The 17,904-nt window shown below is 45.7% G+C and overlaps 1 protein-coding gene across 3 annotated transcripts in view; it reads left to right on the top strand.

Moving 5' to 3' along the window:
• The first annotated feature begins 6,762 nt into the window (after nt 1-6,762).
• DYM (dymeclin) overlaps nt 6,763-17,904 on the top strand; it is a 685,706-nt gene continuing 674,564 nt past the window's right edge. Inside the window, exons 1-2 of one of the 3 annotated variants that reach the window (XM_033934792.1) lie at nt 6,763-6,853; nt 15,319-15,513. In XM_033934792.1, the coding sequence (XP_033790683.1) occupies nt 15,374-15,513 (140 nt within the window). In that variant the 5' untranslated portion in view covers nt 6,763-6,853; nt 15,319-15,373. Of the gene's footprint in view, nt 6,854-6,878; nt 7,034-7,082; nt 7,169-15,318; nt 15,514-17,904 lie in introns of those variants that run through there. The other 2 variants (XM_033934784.1, XM_033934800.1) reach the window with 2 other exon arrangements.

The raw sequence follows: 17,904 nt of genomic DNA, 5'->3' as shown, positions 1-17,904 counted from the left end.
TGATGCTTCCCCAAACTGAGATGAGAGCTTAGGGCTCCTTTTATCAAGGTGCGGTAGGCGGTTAACGCATGGAATGCGTTCAACCGCCTGCCACGCTAGTCGCTAACGCCTCGATTGACGAGGTGTCAATTTTTTGGCTTGCCGCAGGGGTTAACGCTTGATGAAATGTCCGACGCGCTAACCCCCTTAGCGCACCTTGATAAAAGGAGCCCTTAGAGATGTAAATGGGATGAAATAAAGGGCTCCTTTTACTAAGCCGCGCTAGCGGTTTTAGCGAGCACTTAGCGTGCGCTCCATTGCCGCGCGCGCTAGATGCTAATGCCACCATTGAGCTGGCGTTAGTTTTTGGTGCATAGCGCGGGGTTAGCGCGCACTAAAAACGCTAGCGCACCTTAGTAAAAGGAGCCCCAAGTTTGGAGGGTAGAATGTCGATTATGCACGCTAGGATTGGAGCATCAACGATATCTGTGGCTGGCGTAGAACTATGGAATGCCTTGCCTGGTATCCTGCGGTTTTGTATGGGGCAGATGAATTTTAAGAAAATGCTGAAAACTCAATTGTTTGCCAGCGCCTTCCTATGCTAAGGTATATGTCAGTTATTAATCGCCTTTTGGAATTCCTTTTGATAGCAATATATGATTTAAAGCTTGCTTGTATTTCTGAATTGATTGACTTTGCGCTTTGTCCCCGTTTATAACCTGTAGGGACGATTAATGATGTTGTTTAGACATGTCTGTGTTATATGCAGTATATAAAGTTAAAAAAAAATAAAATAATAATAATAATACAATTGGATTCAGTAGTTTAACCTGGACAATTGCATTCTATATCCTCCATTAACTAAGTTCCATTATTTATAACCCCTCTATCTGACACTGGGATCTGTATAGGTCGCTCATTATCAAGAAAAGCCTTAAGTTGTTTTGGGTCATAGAAAAGGTGTAAGAATTAAACGTTACAAGAAAAACATAAGAAATGGGCATAATAACAATCCACACAGATATCCAGAAAAACCCAAGCTTTCCCACCCAAATAAGCTGCAGTCTTTAGAACTCAAGAGTCTTAATGGAAAACATTTTTTTTTCATGTTCAACCAGTTTTTGTTTCCACCAATGAGCTGGTAGAGTGACGTTAGAATGGTTTCTTATTGGCTGAAGACTGTTGGCGTTTCAGTCAAATAGCAAGCGCCATTTTTAGTTTCACCTTAAAGCACGGTCTTCATGAGTAGCTCAAATTTTGTGAGTACCTTTTTATTTGTTAATGTAAAAGAGATGATGTACTTACCCTGGTAAGCTCTTTTCTAGTAGAGAGGTGAGACAATCTAGACCAGTGATTCCCAACCCTGTCCTGGAGGAACACCAGGCCAATCGGGTTTTCAGGCTAGCCCTAATGAATATGCATGAGAGAGATTTGCATATGATGGAAGTGATAGGCATGCAAATTTGCTTCATGCATATTCATTAGGGCTAGCCTGAAAACCCAATTGGCCTGGTGTTCCTCCAGGACAGGGTTGGGAACCACTGATCTAGACAAGTGGGTAGTGTCCCCGAAGCCTTCTGCAGAAGGACTCCAGTTTAGATTTTTCTCTGTGCCTCTTCTGTACTTCACTGAGCTTCTCAGCTCCACTTATAGTTAGTACCCAAACACCAAGAGCCACCAAATCAACGTGAAATAGACACCCAGACCAATCAAAGTCATAAATAACTGTTCTGCTCAAAAGAGTAATGTGAAAATATCAGCTGCAAACAGCCAGTAAAACCTCAAGGGAGTTCAGAAACTGCTCCTGGCGAAAAGAGGAACATAGATACAGCTTTTAAACTAAGATGGGGGGAGGAGGTGGAGGAGAGCCGACTGTCACCCATGGGCCGATGGTTCGGTGTGGAGTATCCTTGAAGGATACTGTTGAATCAGAACATTTAGGAAGTCCCAATCGAGAGGTTTAAAAAATGGTGAAAGAAAGCCAAGAGTGGTTACGAGGGAAGCAGAGTAAAGATGCGAATTTATCCCTGTCATCTTCTCAGCAGCCTGTAGATACAAGGGAAAACACAATTTGAAGTGTCTGTATACAAATGCTAGAAGTAAAAAAAAATAAAGTAGGAGAGTTAGAGTATATAGCACTGAATGATGAGTTAGATAGAGAATGACATGGGGACAAATTTGTCCCCGCAGGAACTCAATTTACATGTCCCTGCCCTGTTCCTGTAAGCTCTGCCTTAACTACACAAGCCTCAAATACTTATGATTTTAAAGTGTTTAAGGGCTTGTGCAAATGAGGATGGATCTTGCAGGAATGGGGCAGGGACAGGACAGGAAAATGAGTTCCTGCGTGGATAGGGAAAAATTTGTCTCCATGTCATCCTCTAGTAGATATAATAGGCTTCTCAGAAACTTGATAGAAGGAGGCCAATCAATGGGACGCTGTGTTAGCTGGGTACAAATTATATCGCATTGATAGAGTAGATAAAATTGGAGGAAGGGTTGCGCTAAATGTTAAAAAGGGAATGGAATCAAACAAAATAAACATTCTGCACGACACAGGTAGCCATATGGATAGAAATTCCATATGTGAAGAAAAGGAATATAAAGGTAGGGCTATATTACCATCCAACGGGACAAAATGAACAGATGAAGAAATGATTAGAAAAGTTGGCAACAGTATAATAATGGGTCATTTCAACTACAAACTAATCTGGAGAGAGTACGGAAAATCACTCATCAAAAATAAGCATACTCTATAGTGAAACCCCAGAGAAGCCACCTCCTAAAGACGATTCACCTACTGACTAGAAAAACTGAAAGTGGAGAAAAAAACCTCAGCTCTGCTTCATTGGTTAAAAAATTTGCAAATTCTCAAATGTTCACTTATAGTTCTTAGCAAAATTGTAGATTGAACACAAAACAATTGTCAAAGAAGGTGGGGAAAACTCCGTACTATACAACACTGGCACAGTTCAATAATAATAAAGCCTCTCCCCCCCCCCAAAAATAAATAAATAAATAAATGCAGACTTAAACATTAAAGTACCAAAGACCAAACGCAACTTAGCTGCCATCTATGCTCATCCAGCTGCTCAGAAGAAACCGTTAGCCATAAAGAATCGGGAGCGTTGCAGTCATCAGAGACCTGACAGGGAAATCCCCGTTTCGCCAGGGGGCTGCGTCAGGGGTCCGTCTTATCTAGTACAGACCGCCACTTCAACTGGCAGGTCCTCTGCTTTTGATGGGGGAAGAAGTGCAGGGTATGGACGTTTCCTCCCTTATAAGTGGTGCAGGGTGCTGAATCCAGGAGGATACGGCCCTTCCTGGGGTCAGGATTGCATGGTCCTGCATATCCTGCCTTTCCTGGCAGATCCTGTGGTTCTGATGGGGAAGGCGTGCAAGATAAGGATGTTTCCTGACTTATAGGTGGTGAAGGATGCTGAATCCATGTGGATATAGCCCTTCCTGTGGTCAGAATTGCAGGATCCTGGCAGATCCTGACAAATCACACAAAATCCTGGCTTATCCTCTGCTTCTGATGAGGGAAGGAGTGCAGGATAAGGATGTTTCCTGCCACTGCCCCCCCCCCCCCTTCTCTACTATTTATTTTGCTCCTTTCTGGAACATATTGATTCAGAAACCTACTTTATGCGTCTATCAGTCCCCCACACCTACTACCTGCAGCAGCTTCCACTATCACCGTTACCCTTTAGCTCTGTCAGCTGCAGCAACTGTTTTGACTGCCCCTATAACTGTCATTCTGCAGGAAGCTCTTCCATCCCCCCCACACACTTTTGATGACATCATTGGTCCTCTACCAATCCCACCCACAAAGGACATTGTATCCCCCGGCAGTGCGTAGCGAGGGTAGGGGGCGCCCAGGGTGGAGGCGAACTTCTAACACCCCCCCCATTGTGCACATGCCCCTCCCCCACCACCCTAACCAGGACTCCCTGACATCCCCCAGACACCAAGCACCCCCACCTTTTGATCACCCCTCCCCCCTCTAGTGGGCTGGGGGGTTCAGATGAGACCCCCCATCTCAAGAACCCTCCATCCCTGACACTGTCCCCATACTTTTTGTCAAAAACCAGGCAGAAGGAATGCCCAGCCCACTTCTTAAGAGCTAATTACTAGCTAATAGAGATTAGCTAATTAATTGTTTAGTCTTCTAATTGGTTCAAAGACCTATAAATCAGAAATCAGGCCAGAGGTGGGTAGGAGGGAGAGAATTAAAGTCTAAAATGAAGCTGCTTGTGTCTATTAGCTGTGCTTTATTTATATTGATACTATAGCAATTTTAAAATAGTCCTTTGAAATGCTAGCCTATGTACACTCAAACTATTAGTTGTTGCTTAATATTTCTAGATAACTCAATTGTTATAGATCAAAACAGCACATATAGACATACCATATATGCATATGTCTATATGTGCTGTTTTGAACCCAATGTACACCAACAGAGACTTCCTATGCCAAGAAAAAAAAAACTATCCCTAAAACTCCCTTGCTAAGGGGGTCTCTTACTAAGGTGCGCTAGCCGATTTAGCGCGTGCTAAAGGCTAATGTGTCCATTATATTTTATGGATGCGTTAACATTTAGTGTGCACTAAATCGGCTAGCGCACCTTAGTAAAATTCCCCCTAAGTGAGCAAGTACTTTAAATAAAATAAGCTCCCGAGCTTATCTATTTAGTTTTAGGATTCCCGTTTCCTAAGTTTGAAAGCAATTTCCCAGCAAAGTCTTACCAGTAAAGATTTCTCGGTCTCTGGAAGTCCTCTCACAACTACACCTTCTGGATGAGTCACCCTGCACTGATCCTGACCTATTGACTTTTCCCTTTAATCAGGTACTATTGCTTAACTGAAAGGCAACTAAAGAATGGTTTCTAACTGAAAAGACCTTTGCAAAAAAAAAAAAAAAATTATATATATTCTCTGTAGTGCTTTTGATGGGGAAGGCATGCAGGATATGGATATGTCCTGGCTTATAGGTGGTGAAGGGTGCTGAATCCAGGAGGATACATCGCTTCGTGATCAGAATTGCAGGATCCTGGCAGATATTGGTAGATCCTAGTATATATCCTGTGCCCATTTTCTAACTTTAAAAATAAAAAAAACCTCCTAAACTGCTTCTCCCCTGTTTATTTTAACCTGAGTGGCACCGGAGCCACAATCAGCTGATCGTGGCTATGGTGCTGGCTCCATTGATTGTGGTTCTGATAAAAGATTCTTCTTTTCTTCCCTGCTGGCTCAGCTGATCGTGGAACAGGTGCTTGCCAGCTGATTGCAGGGAGGGGAGAAGAGAGTTTTTTTAAGCAGGCAGAGAAAGGGATAGAGCTGTGCCAGCTTTGCTTGTCTGAGCAAGGGCAAGTGGCAAGCTTAGTTCTGCCCCCTTTTACCAGAGCTGATCTGCACAAATAGCATGCATATAATTTGTATGCTATTGTGCCGAGCATCACCCTATAAATCGCTCCCAACATGGTATTTATAACCATGTTGTGGGAGCATTGTGCACCCTGCCCTAACCCTCTAATTTAGGAAGCCAGGCTGCTCTTACTCCCAGGGAGTTCTGTTAACCAATTCTTGAGCCTATATAAAGGCCAGGTGGTACTGCTAGAGCCAGAATGAGGGATGCGGTGGGGTGCACTCAGGTATCCCTCAAAGCCACCTGAAAAGCAAAACCATGCTGCAGCTGGTGTGACTGTAGGGAGAAGGGTATTGCACTTCTTTTACAGGATACCTGAATTTAATTCACTCTGGGTTATGCTTTTCTGTTAAGGTTGAAAAACTCACATCCAAGGAACATGGGAAGAGGGCAATAATCCATAGTGCACCTTGGAGTCCTGTAACATTTGAACACAAGCATTTTCTAGCAGAAGAGAGATTCATGTTGCAGGTTTAGAAACAGTAATGGAAGGAGGAGTAGCTATATCCTGCTGCACCATTTAAAAGACAGTAATATTCACTCGCCAAGTAATTAGTTTAAATAAGTTTGACCAGGTTACTAAAAGTCATCTTTTAAATCCAAAGTGTTGCTGGGGTTTTTTTTTCCCACTGCCCTCCTGGAAAATTCTGCTTTTTTTGCCAGGATATCAATACTAATCAATGAGGGGAAAAAAATGCTCACCACAAACGGAAACAATATCTTCCTCAGAAAAAAATATTGTCTAAAATCATCCAAAATATACTCAGGAGTACAAAGACCAGAGTTTTGTGAAGCTACCTTCCTCAGGATCATTAGGCACGTCCAGTATAGGGTGCTTAGGAGGCGCCTATCCCGAAACTTCGGGTAGCTTAAAAATACTGACAGGCTGAGCAGCCACATTCAAGTTTTATTAAAAATTTGATACAAAGCTTATAAAAATTTCTAAGCTATTTCCATAATAAAAAAAAAAAATTGGGGAAAAGAACATAACATGCAAACGTCTGGAAACAACAAATCTTAGGAACCGTTTTCTTTGCAAGAAAAAAAAAGTGAAGTGTATTCTCCCACGGTGAAGCCGACAAACTCCGCGTCTTAAGATAACTGACTAAACAAGATCTCTGATTCAAAAGGATGCCTACACCAGAATGAGAGCAGGAACCAGTTGAAAGAGGCTATTTGGAACGACTCAGAATGAAGGCTTGAAACGCTCTAAGAGAAGCTATTGGAGCATGAGAACGAGGCTTGGAAAGCATAACGAGAGGTTTTTTTTTTTGGAGAGAATAATACCACACTGAAGCTTGGAACGCTCATTGGTCGAATAGTCAAACACCGCCCCTAAAACCCCATAACCGTTAAAAAAAAACCCCAACAACAACAACAACAAAAAACGATCCCCGTAGTCAGCCTTCAGAGTTCAGAAGCAGCGCGACTGAATACCACTTTGATGGTAAGACTACTCTTCCCGGCAGGCAGCGCTCCGTAAACGTCACAGGGTTCTGGGGGGGAGGGCGGAGTCGCGAGGACTGCGATTGTGACCACGTCTCTTGGTTTATGAGGTAAAAAGAGAGAGCCGGAGGAAGAGCGAGACGCTGCCCAAGCGGAGAAGGGAGGGCGGAAGCCTGGCTAGGTAAGTGTCGCTTGCCTGCGCGAGCCACGTATTAGAGGTGCCCTGGACCTGTGAAAAAGACAAAGGCAAGCGCGCCTGTTGGCACTGGCTGGAGGCGCATCTCGTTCTCTTAGGAGGAGCAGGTAGAAAGGGAAGGTGAGCTGAAAGGAAAAGAAGGGGTTTAAAAAAAAAAAAGAAAAGAAATTGAGGGTTGTTTGTGCCTCTTCAATAACTCGGGCACTGCTTATGCAGTTTAGTACTAGAAAAAAAACAAACACCGGGATCATAATCCTGGTCAGACTGCGGATAATGAAGAAGCCGCGACTTTTCTTGGGTATTTTCCATTCAACTCTGATCAATGTGTGTCAGAGAAGCAGACTGTGTAATGTTAGATACTGTGTCTAAAGTCTTGGAGAGAATATTGTGTGCCAAAAACATGCAATGTGAAACCGGTGATGTGACAGAAATGTACAGGCACGGTCCGACCTGTATTGGCTGCTGCTGCTGGCCTAAATGAAGTTCTCGCATATGTGTCTTTATTTTTATTTGTGCGAAATTTTATGTGCGACCTGGCCAGTTTTTTCCTGTTGGTGAAAAACATACACTTGCTATGCTTAATTGTAGTTGTCACTTCCCCTGTAACACATCCATGGTGGATGCTGCCTTCTACTTAGTGATTGCATCTATTTATAAATTGGTGACTTGTCTCATCACCATGGTTTAAGGTACGATACAGTAAACATTTACTTCTATTACATACCAAACAATCCTAGTTATACAGATATGAGAAAGAAACATGAAAATCCCCCAACTACATAGGGGCTCATCATTTAAAAAAAAAAAAAAACCAACCCCAAAAAACCCACGTCTAAAAAGGGGCCTAAATCGGTACTTGGACGATTAAAAAGCCAGATCATCCAAGTACTGATGATCAAAGCTGGTTTTAGACGTATCTAAAACCAGCTTAGGCCTTTCCCCTGCCTCTAAACGCCTAGAGTGAAAAGAGGCGTTTATAGAGGAGGAGAAAGGGCAGGAGGTGGGCCGACCTAGACTTAGTCGTACAGCAGGTATAACCAAAAGTGTGAACAGGTTGCCTAGGCGGCACTTGTACGTTTTGACTTAGACCAAGTCAAAACAGGTATAAGTGCTGAAAAGGGGCCGCTGAGCTGATTGCGGCTGCCGCGATCAACTCAGCGTCCCCAGCAACCTGCTCATCCCCCCACCGCAACGATCGCGGCAGGAGAGATGGCTCATCTTTCCTGCTGTGATGGTGATCGCCTGAACTGCCACCATTCGGTGGAAGGCGGGCATGCTGGGTGGACGGGCTTGGAACCCGTCCATCCGGCCAATGGATTTTAGGTAAGGGGGTGTCGTGGGTGGGGTGTCACGGGATCGCTGGTTGGGGGGGTGTTGCGGGGTTTGCGGGGGCCGATCGGGAGTTTGGGGGGGCGTTCATGGGCAGGATGGGTTGGGCTCCCTCCTGCCCGTATCCAATCACCTCCTTCGCCTAAAAGGTCTGGTTTTGGGTGTTTGGGACTTAGGCTGTTTTTTGGTTGGTAATGTGTTGTAAGTGTAGACGTAGTGGTGGTCTGGGCGTTTAAACAGCTGAACATAGAGGTAAGACATTCTCAAAAAATGGGCATTTTCCCTGCTTCTACTTTCAGCGTTTAGGGCCTAGGCCAAAAGGGGACTTAGACGGTTTTTTAAATTATGCCCCTCATATTGTATATCCATTCCTTGACCTCTAAAGCTATGCCTGCTACAGAGACTGACTCCCATAGCATGTTATTATCTGCAGGTCCTAGGAAAAATGGCAGCAGCTGTAGAGGTGGTCCCTTGGGCCAGAGTGCACAAGCATTTTCCAAGACTCTCCTCTCTCACTCGTCTACTCAGATAGACTCGCGTCAGCTACTGCTTCCTTGGTTACTAGAAGCAAGGAACAGCCTGAGATGGTGGCTGCAGACAGCTTCCCTCTCAAGGGGGTGGATATGTTAGTCCAACCATGGCCAGAGAAGGGGCTCTTGTATGTGTTTCCCCAGTAGCCCATGCTAGGTTGAGTCATTCACAGAAATGTGAGTCATGCACAGTTGGTAGTCCTAGTTGTACCCGATTGGCCCCTAGACAGTGGTATTCAGACCTAGTCTGCCTCCAGAGGATAGGTCTGGATAGAGAAACCGAAACTCTTTGGGCTCTTGAGCAGGCTGTCCTGACAAGTAAAGGTTACTCAGACAGGATCGTCACCACTCTGTTTAGAGCTAAGAAACTGTCGACGGTGGCAGCCTTCGCTAAGGCCTGGAAGTTCTTTTAGCCCCTATGAGCTCCGATTTTGATAGCCCTGGACGTTTTGCAAAATGAACTTCAGAACGGTCTGTCAGTCAGATTGCTGAAATTGCAGATAGCAGGCTTTTCCTGTTTCTGATCTTGAGGGGAAAGTGGCTCTCTGGCCTCTCTCCCCAGATGTCACCCGGTTCATTGAAGGAGCTGTTCGGTTGTGCTTTCTGTTGTGTCTCTCATTCCCTTCCTGGAATCTTAATACTATATTGCAAGGTCTCAGTAGAGCTCTGTATGAGCTCTTTTGGTAGGCTTCCCTTCTGGATCTTATGGCCAAGATGGTGTTTCTGGTGGCAATTACATCAGCGAGATGAGACTCCGAGTTACAAGCTCTGTCCTGTAGGGAGCTATTCTTTAAGATTATGGAAGCAGGGTTTTCCTTATGCACGGTTCCGTCCATCTTACCAAAAGTAGTTTCTACCTTCCTTGTCAGTCAGGAAGTCTGTTTTTTAAATTTTTTATTTATTCAATTTTAATTGACTTATAACAGATCACATGCCTCGGGAAACAGAAAATAGCTATTGCATACAAAAATTTTTAAATACAGACATATAATCATGAAAATCATGAATCAAAAATGTTCATAAAGCTAAATGCCCACTATATAAAGGGGGAGAAAATTGTCAGGAAAAAGAGGCACACCAAAATTAAGAAATAATACAAAACAGTTGACGACATCTCAAATAGGACTAAATTAATTTAAACATCCTTCCTCTTTTAGCTAATTTCCTATTTGTTCCCTTGTGTCCCTAACCTGGACCTGTATCTTGCACTTATTTTCAGGAAAAGCCTTTTATTGTTTGGGATCAAAGAGAAGATACCTATTTGATTCATACAAAATTAAACATTTACAGGGAAAACGTAATTAGAAATGGGCTCCCAGGGATAACACCTGAGGGCGCAACAACAAAAACTACTTTCTTTTCTCTTGTGTATCTACACAGACATTGGGAAATACTCACATTTTTCCTCCCATAAACAGTTTATCAGGAAGTCCGTTTGCCCACTTTTCACCTTATTGGGGGTCTAAGAGAAAGGATAAAACATTGGATTTGCTGGTTGTTAAGTGAGTGCTTCTCCGGTACCTCGAGGTTACCAATGAGTTTGGCATATTGGACCACCTTTTTTGTTCTGACCAGTCAAAGAAAGGGAAGGCAGAGTCTAAGGCCTCGATTTCCAGATGGATTAAAATGTATGTAAGCGGTAAGCAGCCACCAATTGCATTGAAAGCACATTCCACCAGAGGAGTTGCTACCTCATGGGCAGAGACTCGCGTGGTTTCACCTGAGGAAATCCTATAGAGCAACTACAGTACGTGGACTACCCTTCATACCTTTACCAGGTTCTGTACAGTAGTATAGAGCAGACCAGAATTGTAGTGTTGGGGATTTTTCATAGGAGCCAACTTGTGAAAATGATTGGGGGTGCTCAACTCATAACTCGCAACAAATTTCCTCTTACCCAGCAAAGAAAAAAAAATGAAAAACAAAATGTATCTGATAGCAAATGGTAGTGATGACCAGCCTGTTTCTAAATATCAAGAGCAGGGGCAGGGAATGTGGGCAGACCAAAAGCTAGGGTTCAGCCACTCTCTCCTTCCCTTCCCAGTGTTTCAACATCATACTCTGTCTTTCTCCCTCCCTTCAAGCCATTTATAGCACTTTTCTCCAACCAGCCCCTCTTATTCCTCAGCCTATAAAGAAGGAAATCACGAGTAAATTGAAGAGGGTTATAATGCCGCTTTATAGAGCAATGGTCAGACCACACTTGGAATACTGTGTCCAACATTGGTCTCCCAACCTAAAGAAGGATATAAAACTGCTGGAGAGAGTGCAGAGACGAGCAACGAAGCTAGTAAAAGGGATGGAGAAACTGGAATACAGAATACGAGGAACGACTTAAGAGACTGGGATTGTTATCTCTTGAGAAAAGGAGACTGTGAGGGGATATGATCGAGACTTTCAAAATACTGAAAGGAATTGACAAAATAGAGCAGGAAAAAAAATTATTTACAACTAGCTTTATAGCCCGTTACATTAACGGGTGCTAGAATATGTGTGTGTGTGTCTGTCTTTATTTCTTTCTCTCTCTGTCTCCTTAGTCACTTTCTGTATTTCTTTCTTTTGGCTGTCCATTACCACCCCTTGCGTGCTCCCCCTGTCCATTCTCCCTTCTTTTTATCTCCCCTGTATCCACCACCACCCCTCCACTGCTCCCTTTATCCAGCAGCAGCCCTTCTTCCTTTATTTTACCTCCCCCCTGTCCATCAGCACCTCTTCCTGCTCCCCCTGTCCAGCAGTAGGCCTCCATTCCTTTTTTTCCCCCCTGTCCATCAACACCTCTTCCTGCTCCCCCTGTCTAGCAGTAGGCCTCCCTTCCCCCCCTGTCCATCAGCACCTCTTCCTGCTCCCCCTGTCCAGCAGTAGGCCTCCCTTCCTTTTTCTCCTCCCCTGTCCATCAGCACCTCTTCGTGCTCCCCCTGTCCAGCAGTAGGCCTCCCTTCCTTTTTTTGCCCCCCCTAGGCCTCCCTTTCTTTCCCCTCCCTTTCTCTATCCCCCCAACAGCCAAGCATCTCCCTTCTCTCTATCTCCCATCAACCAAGCATCTCCCCTCTGTCTCCTCCTGTCAGCCGCTGCTATTCGCCATCTGGTCGAGCTGCTGCCGACAGGCGGTGTCCAGCTCCAGCGCGTTGCTCAAAGGCACAGCAGTGGGAGCAGCGCCACCAGCAGCAGTGCCGCCATCTCCGCTTCTGGACACTGCGGGAGCCCTTCTCAAGGGGGCGGGACAGGCTGCTGAGGAGCTTCGGGGGCTGCTGCTGTTAGCCCTGGCAGAGACGGAGCAGCCAAGCTGAGCTGGCGGCAGTGTTAGCGCCGCTCTCCCTTTCAGCGGGCCGGGCCAGAAAAGGAGGAGAGTTACGGTTGGGTGCAGGCCGCCTCCTGGCATTGTCGGTAGACGTTGAGCCGCTGGGGACAGATAACTGAGCCGTCCGCGGGCGGAGTGTGCGAGGCGGGCGGCTACACGGATCACCGGGAACTGCTGGAGCTGCCGCGTGAGCTGACGGAGGGGATGACGGCGGGTGGGCAGTGGTGCTGCTGCTAGTGTCAGAGCTGGTGACAGGTCAAAAGTGCGCGCCGACAAAGGCGCGCCGAGTCGGAGCTTCGTGCTGGTCTGCGTCTTCCCTCCTGTCCACCGGCTGCTTGCCCCGGAAGTGTTATTTTTGGTTGTTTCGTCGCCGACTCGGGCTCGGGGCCTTCCACTGTTGGAGGAGCGGAGCGGGCTTCTGGAGGCGATCGGCGGCTTGCTGCAGTCGGGAAGACTGACTGCGAGGTCCTCAGTATGCGACTGGAGGTGCACTGGTAAATAGGAAGATGTCTAGAAGGGGTAGGCAGCAGACAATGCGGTTCTCCAAAGTCCCGATCCCTTCCCGAAGCTGGAGAGGGGCGGGAAAAGCTCGCGATTGCCTCTTTTTTCGCTCTCCTGGGCCTGCGCTCCTTCCCCTAAGAACCGACTCCTCACTCCCCGCCATCTAGCGCATGCGCGCTCGTGCGCCATAGCGTGACAGATCAGGGAACACGCAGCGCGAGTGCGCATGCGCGCTTAGCATTTTATTATATATGATGTCCATTTTGACACGAACAAGAGGACACGGAATGATGCTAAAGGGGGACAAGTCCAGGACAAATATCAGGAAGTTCTGCTTCACACAAAGAGTGGTTGACACCTGGAATGCTCTCCCAGAGGAGGTTATAGCGGAAGCGACCGTCCTAGGATTTAAAAGCAAACTAGATGGGATATGGGTGACTAAAAATTACAAAGACCACTAGTATCCCACTATTTGTGAAAAAGTGCAAAACCAAGCCACCTTATCACTAATTGATTACTGGAAGGGCCTCAGTTACAGAGCCTATGGAAGGGCCTCAGTTACAGAGCCTACGCAAGTCATAGACTCTGACCGCAAAAGTCTGCGTAGTTATCCAGCTCCTTAGCTCCAATCATCGGCCTCCTTCCAGACCCTTACTTAACTTCAATTTTTAATATTCCCCATTTTTTAATATTTTTAATATATTTTTTAATATTCTTTTAAACTTATATATTTTTTTAATTTTCTTAAATAATTTTAAAGGCTATTCATAACTTATTCTAAAATGATCACTTTCTAAAAATTCCTGTTCCGCCAGGAGTATATGCTGTGGGAGACCATGTAAAGAATCTTGAGTACCAAAGTCAAGATACTCTGAGCTTGTGTGATATGTTGTAGAGAATGACACGGTGACAAAATTCATCACCGTTCCCGTCCCCACGGATAACTGCAGGAAACCATCTTCATGTCATTCCTTAAGGAGAGAGGAAAGAATCTATAATAATAAAACCCTAGAGCACGCATGCGCTGTTGAAATATCATGAGTCCTGGTGACGCGAGGTGTGCTTCTGTGTCACTCCTCATGGCGCCTGTGCTAGCTGTGTGCCAGCGACTGTGTGCCAGCGACTCATCAAAATTCAGCTGGGGGTGGGGAATCCGAATTGCACATGTGCTCCAGCTCCGGATTGGATCCCGCTGCTCCTCTCTCCCCCCCCACCCCTTTCCCGGCTCTGGAGGGGAATTGGTCTCAGCCCCGGGTGGGGGCGTGCGCCGGTCCCCGGTCTGATCCTGCCTCCGGTTCAGGTTTTAACCGCTCCCCGGTTCCGCTTCGGGATCGGAACCGGCTCCGGCCGCAACGGGGCGCCGACTCGGCTTCTCCCTTTCTTTTTCTCGCCCTGGGAGGAGGATCGGGGAGGGAAAGATATCAGTCCGGAAACAGCTGTGTAAAGCCCAGCCCCGCGGGGAGAGAGGCAAAACGTGGATCCAGCAGGACAGGGCGGCCCAGACTGGCATCGGGGGGGTGGTGGGGTGGGGAGGGGTTCAGTGGAAGGGGGATGGGAGGTAGGCAGGCTGGCATCGGAGGGGGGGTGGGGGGGTTTAATGGAAGGCAGGCTAGCACTGGAGGGGGGTGGGGGGTTTAATGGAAGGCAGGCAGGCAGGATGGCATCGGGGGGGTGGTTTCCATGGAAACATGCTGCTCAGGGGGATGGGAGGCAGGCAGGCAGGCTGGCATGGGGGGAGGTTCAATGGAAGGGGGATGGGAGGCAGGCAGGCTGGCATCGGAGGAGGGGTGGGGGGTTTTCAATGACAGGCAGACAGGCTGACATCGGAGGGGTGGGTGGGGGGGGGTTTAATGGAAGGCAGGCAGGCAGGATGGCATCGGGGGGTGGTTTCCATGGAAACATGCTGCTCAGGGGGATGGGAGGCAGGCAGGCAGGCTGGCATGGGGGGCGGTTCAATGGAAGGGGGATGGGAGGCAGGCAGGCTGGCATTGGAGGAGGGGTGGGGGGTTTTCAATGGCAGACAGGCAGGCTGTCATCAGGGAGATGGGATGGTTTCCATGGAAACATGCTGCTCAGGGGGATGGGAGGCAGGCAGGCTGGCATGGGGGGGTGTTCAATTGAAGGGGGATGGGAGGCAGGCTGGCATCGGAGGGGGGGGTGAGGTGAGGAAGAAGGCACTGGGGGCACTATGGACATAGGAAGGGGCACTAAGGACATAGGAAGGAGAAACTGAGGGCATTAAGGACACAGGGAGATTCACAGACAGAAAAAATGACAGACAGGCAGCATGCGAGGAGAGAGAGCCAAAGAAAAAAAATACCCAGACAGACAGACATCTACTCTAGCACCCGTTAATGTAACGGGTTTAAAGACTAGTCAGAGTATAATTGGGCACAACCACTGACCCGCAAGCTTTGCTTTGAAGAATGCTGGTGAGAAGGACTGAGGTTGAAATAGACACTAGAAAATGACATGGGATTATTTCCCGCGGTTATCCGCGGGGACGGGAACGGTGATGAATTTTGTCACCGTGTCATTCTCTAATATGTTGCTTCCTACATGTTCTGCGGCATTGGAATTTGTCTTTTACCAAAACTGTTCTTTTGTTCTAGGTTCACATTGAAGGAATGAAGGCTTTTAAAGAGAAGTTACAAACCTAATCTGAAAATGGGAGCAAACAGCAGTACTGTTACTGAACTTTCTAAAAACGAGTACCTGAAGAAATTAGCAGGAACAGAGACTATTTCTGAAAATGATCCTTTCTGGAACCAGCTGCTATCTTTCAGCATCACTACCCCCACTAACAGGTAAGAAATAGCTCTTCGTTGTGCAGGAGCTGTGTCTCTTGGTGAATGGCGCTATATTTAGGTCTTCTAATAAAAGTAAACGCACACAGTTGCAGTCAGAATCTTTAGATTTAACTGGAGGTGGTAGGCTACATGGAATAATACATTTAAAGATGCATTCGTTCTGTTTTACTTTTACCAGTAAAAATAGTTAATGCTTGCATGTGTATTTTAGTAATAATTGTAGTAATTTTAAACATTAACATACAAGTGATAAGGTTTAAAAGGTTTAATCCCTTAGAGGTCACATTCTGAGATTTAAATCATTCAGCCTCTGGTGCTTATTTTTTTTAAAGCCTATGGACATCTGTGTCCTTGAAAAATCAAGTACCGATTTTACAAAGGCAGAAAAATGTGTATTTTGGGGACGGGAGTGGGGAGTGGCGATTATGAAGGGGGAAAAAACATCCATGTCTAAAAAGGGTGTCTTTATTTAGACCTGTTGTCAGGCACGACCAGGGTGCAAAGAGGTGCCTTGATTGAGCAGCTGGAGGGATTAAAGCACAATGTCTCCTTGATCACCCAGTGGCTGATATTCCCCAGCATCCAAGGTATCCCTTTCCAACCAGGCTGTATGAGATCTTCAGGTATTATGGGCATTCTTAGCAAAGCAGGAAACAAGTCTGAGGAATAGCCAAGTGTGTACTGCAAAGTACTGGGAATCGGATTCAAATCCCCTTTATTTTGTAATTTTGAGCCCTCCAGAAACAGAAGCATACCTACCGTACCTGATTGTATACCATTTCTATAGCCTTTAAGCTTGTTGGTGGCTTAAATATTTAAGACATACACAACAATAATTTGGCAAAACTTCAAGTCCTCTCTCAAAACAAGCATGGCAATAACCAAAAAATTATTAATAGGACAAATCAGTACGGTCCAAAAAGTTAAATAATTAATAAATACTTTTTAAGCCCCAACACCATGTTGAATAACCTAAATAAGTCCTGCCCCGTACATCATCTAGTCCAATGTAAAAGTTACAATCAAAACTGCCAGTGAAACAAATGTTCAGTGTGAATATTGAAAGGGGAAAGAAGAAAAAATAACGTATCAAAAACCTATTCCCTGATAATTCAATTGAAGAGTTCAAAATATGGTCAAAATTTCAAATTTCCAAAATAAACAATAGTGTCCAAATAATATCCACCAAAGAAAAACTTATCTGAGTCATAGAGGGTTCCTGCCTTGGCTCGACAGAGCTCCGTTCTGAAAACTTCCTCAGGAGCTGAGACATTGGACTTGAGTCCCACCAAGAGAATTGCTGGAAAAAATCTTTTTAAAGCAGACGAGAGAAAATAAATTCCCGCTAGAGAATGACAAGGGGAAAAAATTATCACCGTTCCCGCCCAGTCCTCATGGGCTCATCCCCGTCCCTGCATGCTCAGTCCCCATCTCTGCCCCATCCCCGTGAGCTCAATCCCCATCCCTGCCCCGTCCCCGTCCCGCAAACTGTCAGATCTCGTCCACACAAGCCTCGAATAGTTATGATTTTATACTGAACTTACTTTATTAAAAAGAGACAATATGCTGTACAATTGTCATTTTATAAACACAAATAATACAGAGCAAGGATCAACAAAACCCCTGTCTCCCCTCCCTATCACAAATATCCCTTCCACTATTGTGAAAACTGAACAAACCAAATTACTACAGAATGCTACATAGAAAAATCAAGCTAACAGAATACTTCTGTCACACATGGCAGGAATACTGTTAGGGGAGAGCAACTAGGGCAACTGCCCCCTGGTCAGAGAGAGAGCCCTAAGCCATCTGGAAGCTAAAGAAGCACAGCCTGGGCTTTGCGGTCCCCAGTTATGTCTAATACCAGCTCTAGCAGGATATATATTTCAAATCTGAAATATTCTAATCACAAAATATAAAATAAATTATTTTTTTTTCTACCTTTTGTCTGGTAATTTTTATTCTTCAAATTACATTGGTCTCAGGCTTTGGTTTTGGGTTCCTTCTGTCTTCATCATGGCATGGCTGGCTCCTGAAGATAAAATAGGCACAAGAGGAGCTGGGGAGGAGATGCTGAGTCTGACACGGGCACAATTTTTTTATCAGAGGAGCAAGACTTTTCACCACTCCCACAGGGCGGTGAAAGGTCTTGTCCCCATTCCTGCGGTAAACCAGTTGCAAAATTCTCCATTCCTGCGGTGACCACAGTTTACTGCGGTAAACGGTCCCCGTGTCATTCTCTACTCCCGCATCAAACTCCTGCCCTGGTCAAAAAATTAGACCTGCTATGGAGGTAAAAAAAACAATGGCGACTGAAGAATTTTAAGACGCTCTGGAAATCCCACGTATAGCAGGTATGTTTCTGTTCCTGGAGCGGTCACAATTATA

This window comes from Geotrypetes seraphini, chromosome 1 (genome assembly GCF_902459505.1).
Source record: "Geotrypetes seraphini chromosome 1, aGeoSer1.1, whole genome shotgun sequence".
Classification (NCBI taxonomy): domain Eukaryota; kingdom Metazoa; phylum Chordata; class Amphibia; order Gymnophiona; family Dermophiidae; genus Geotrypetes; species Geotrypetes seraphini.
Note: the sequence above shows the minus strand (reverse complement) of the source record. Positions and strands in the feature narration are given on the sequence as shown.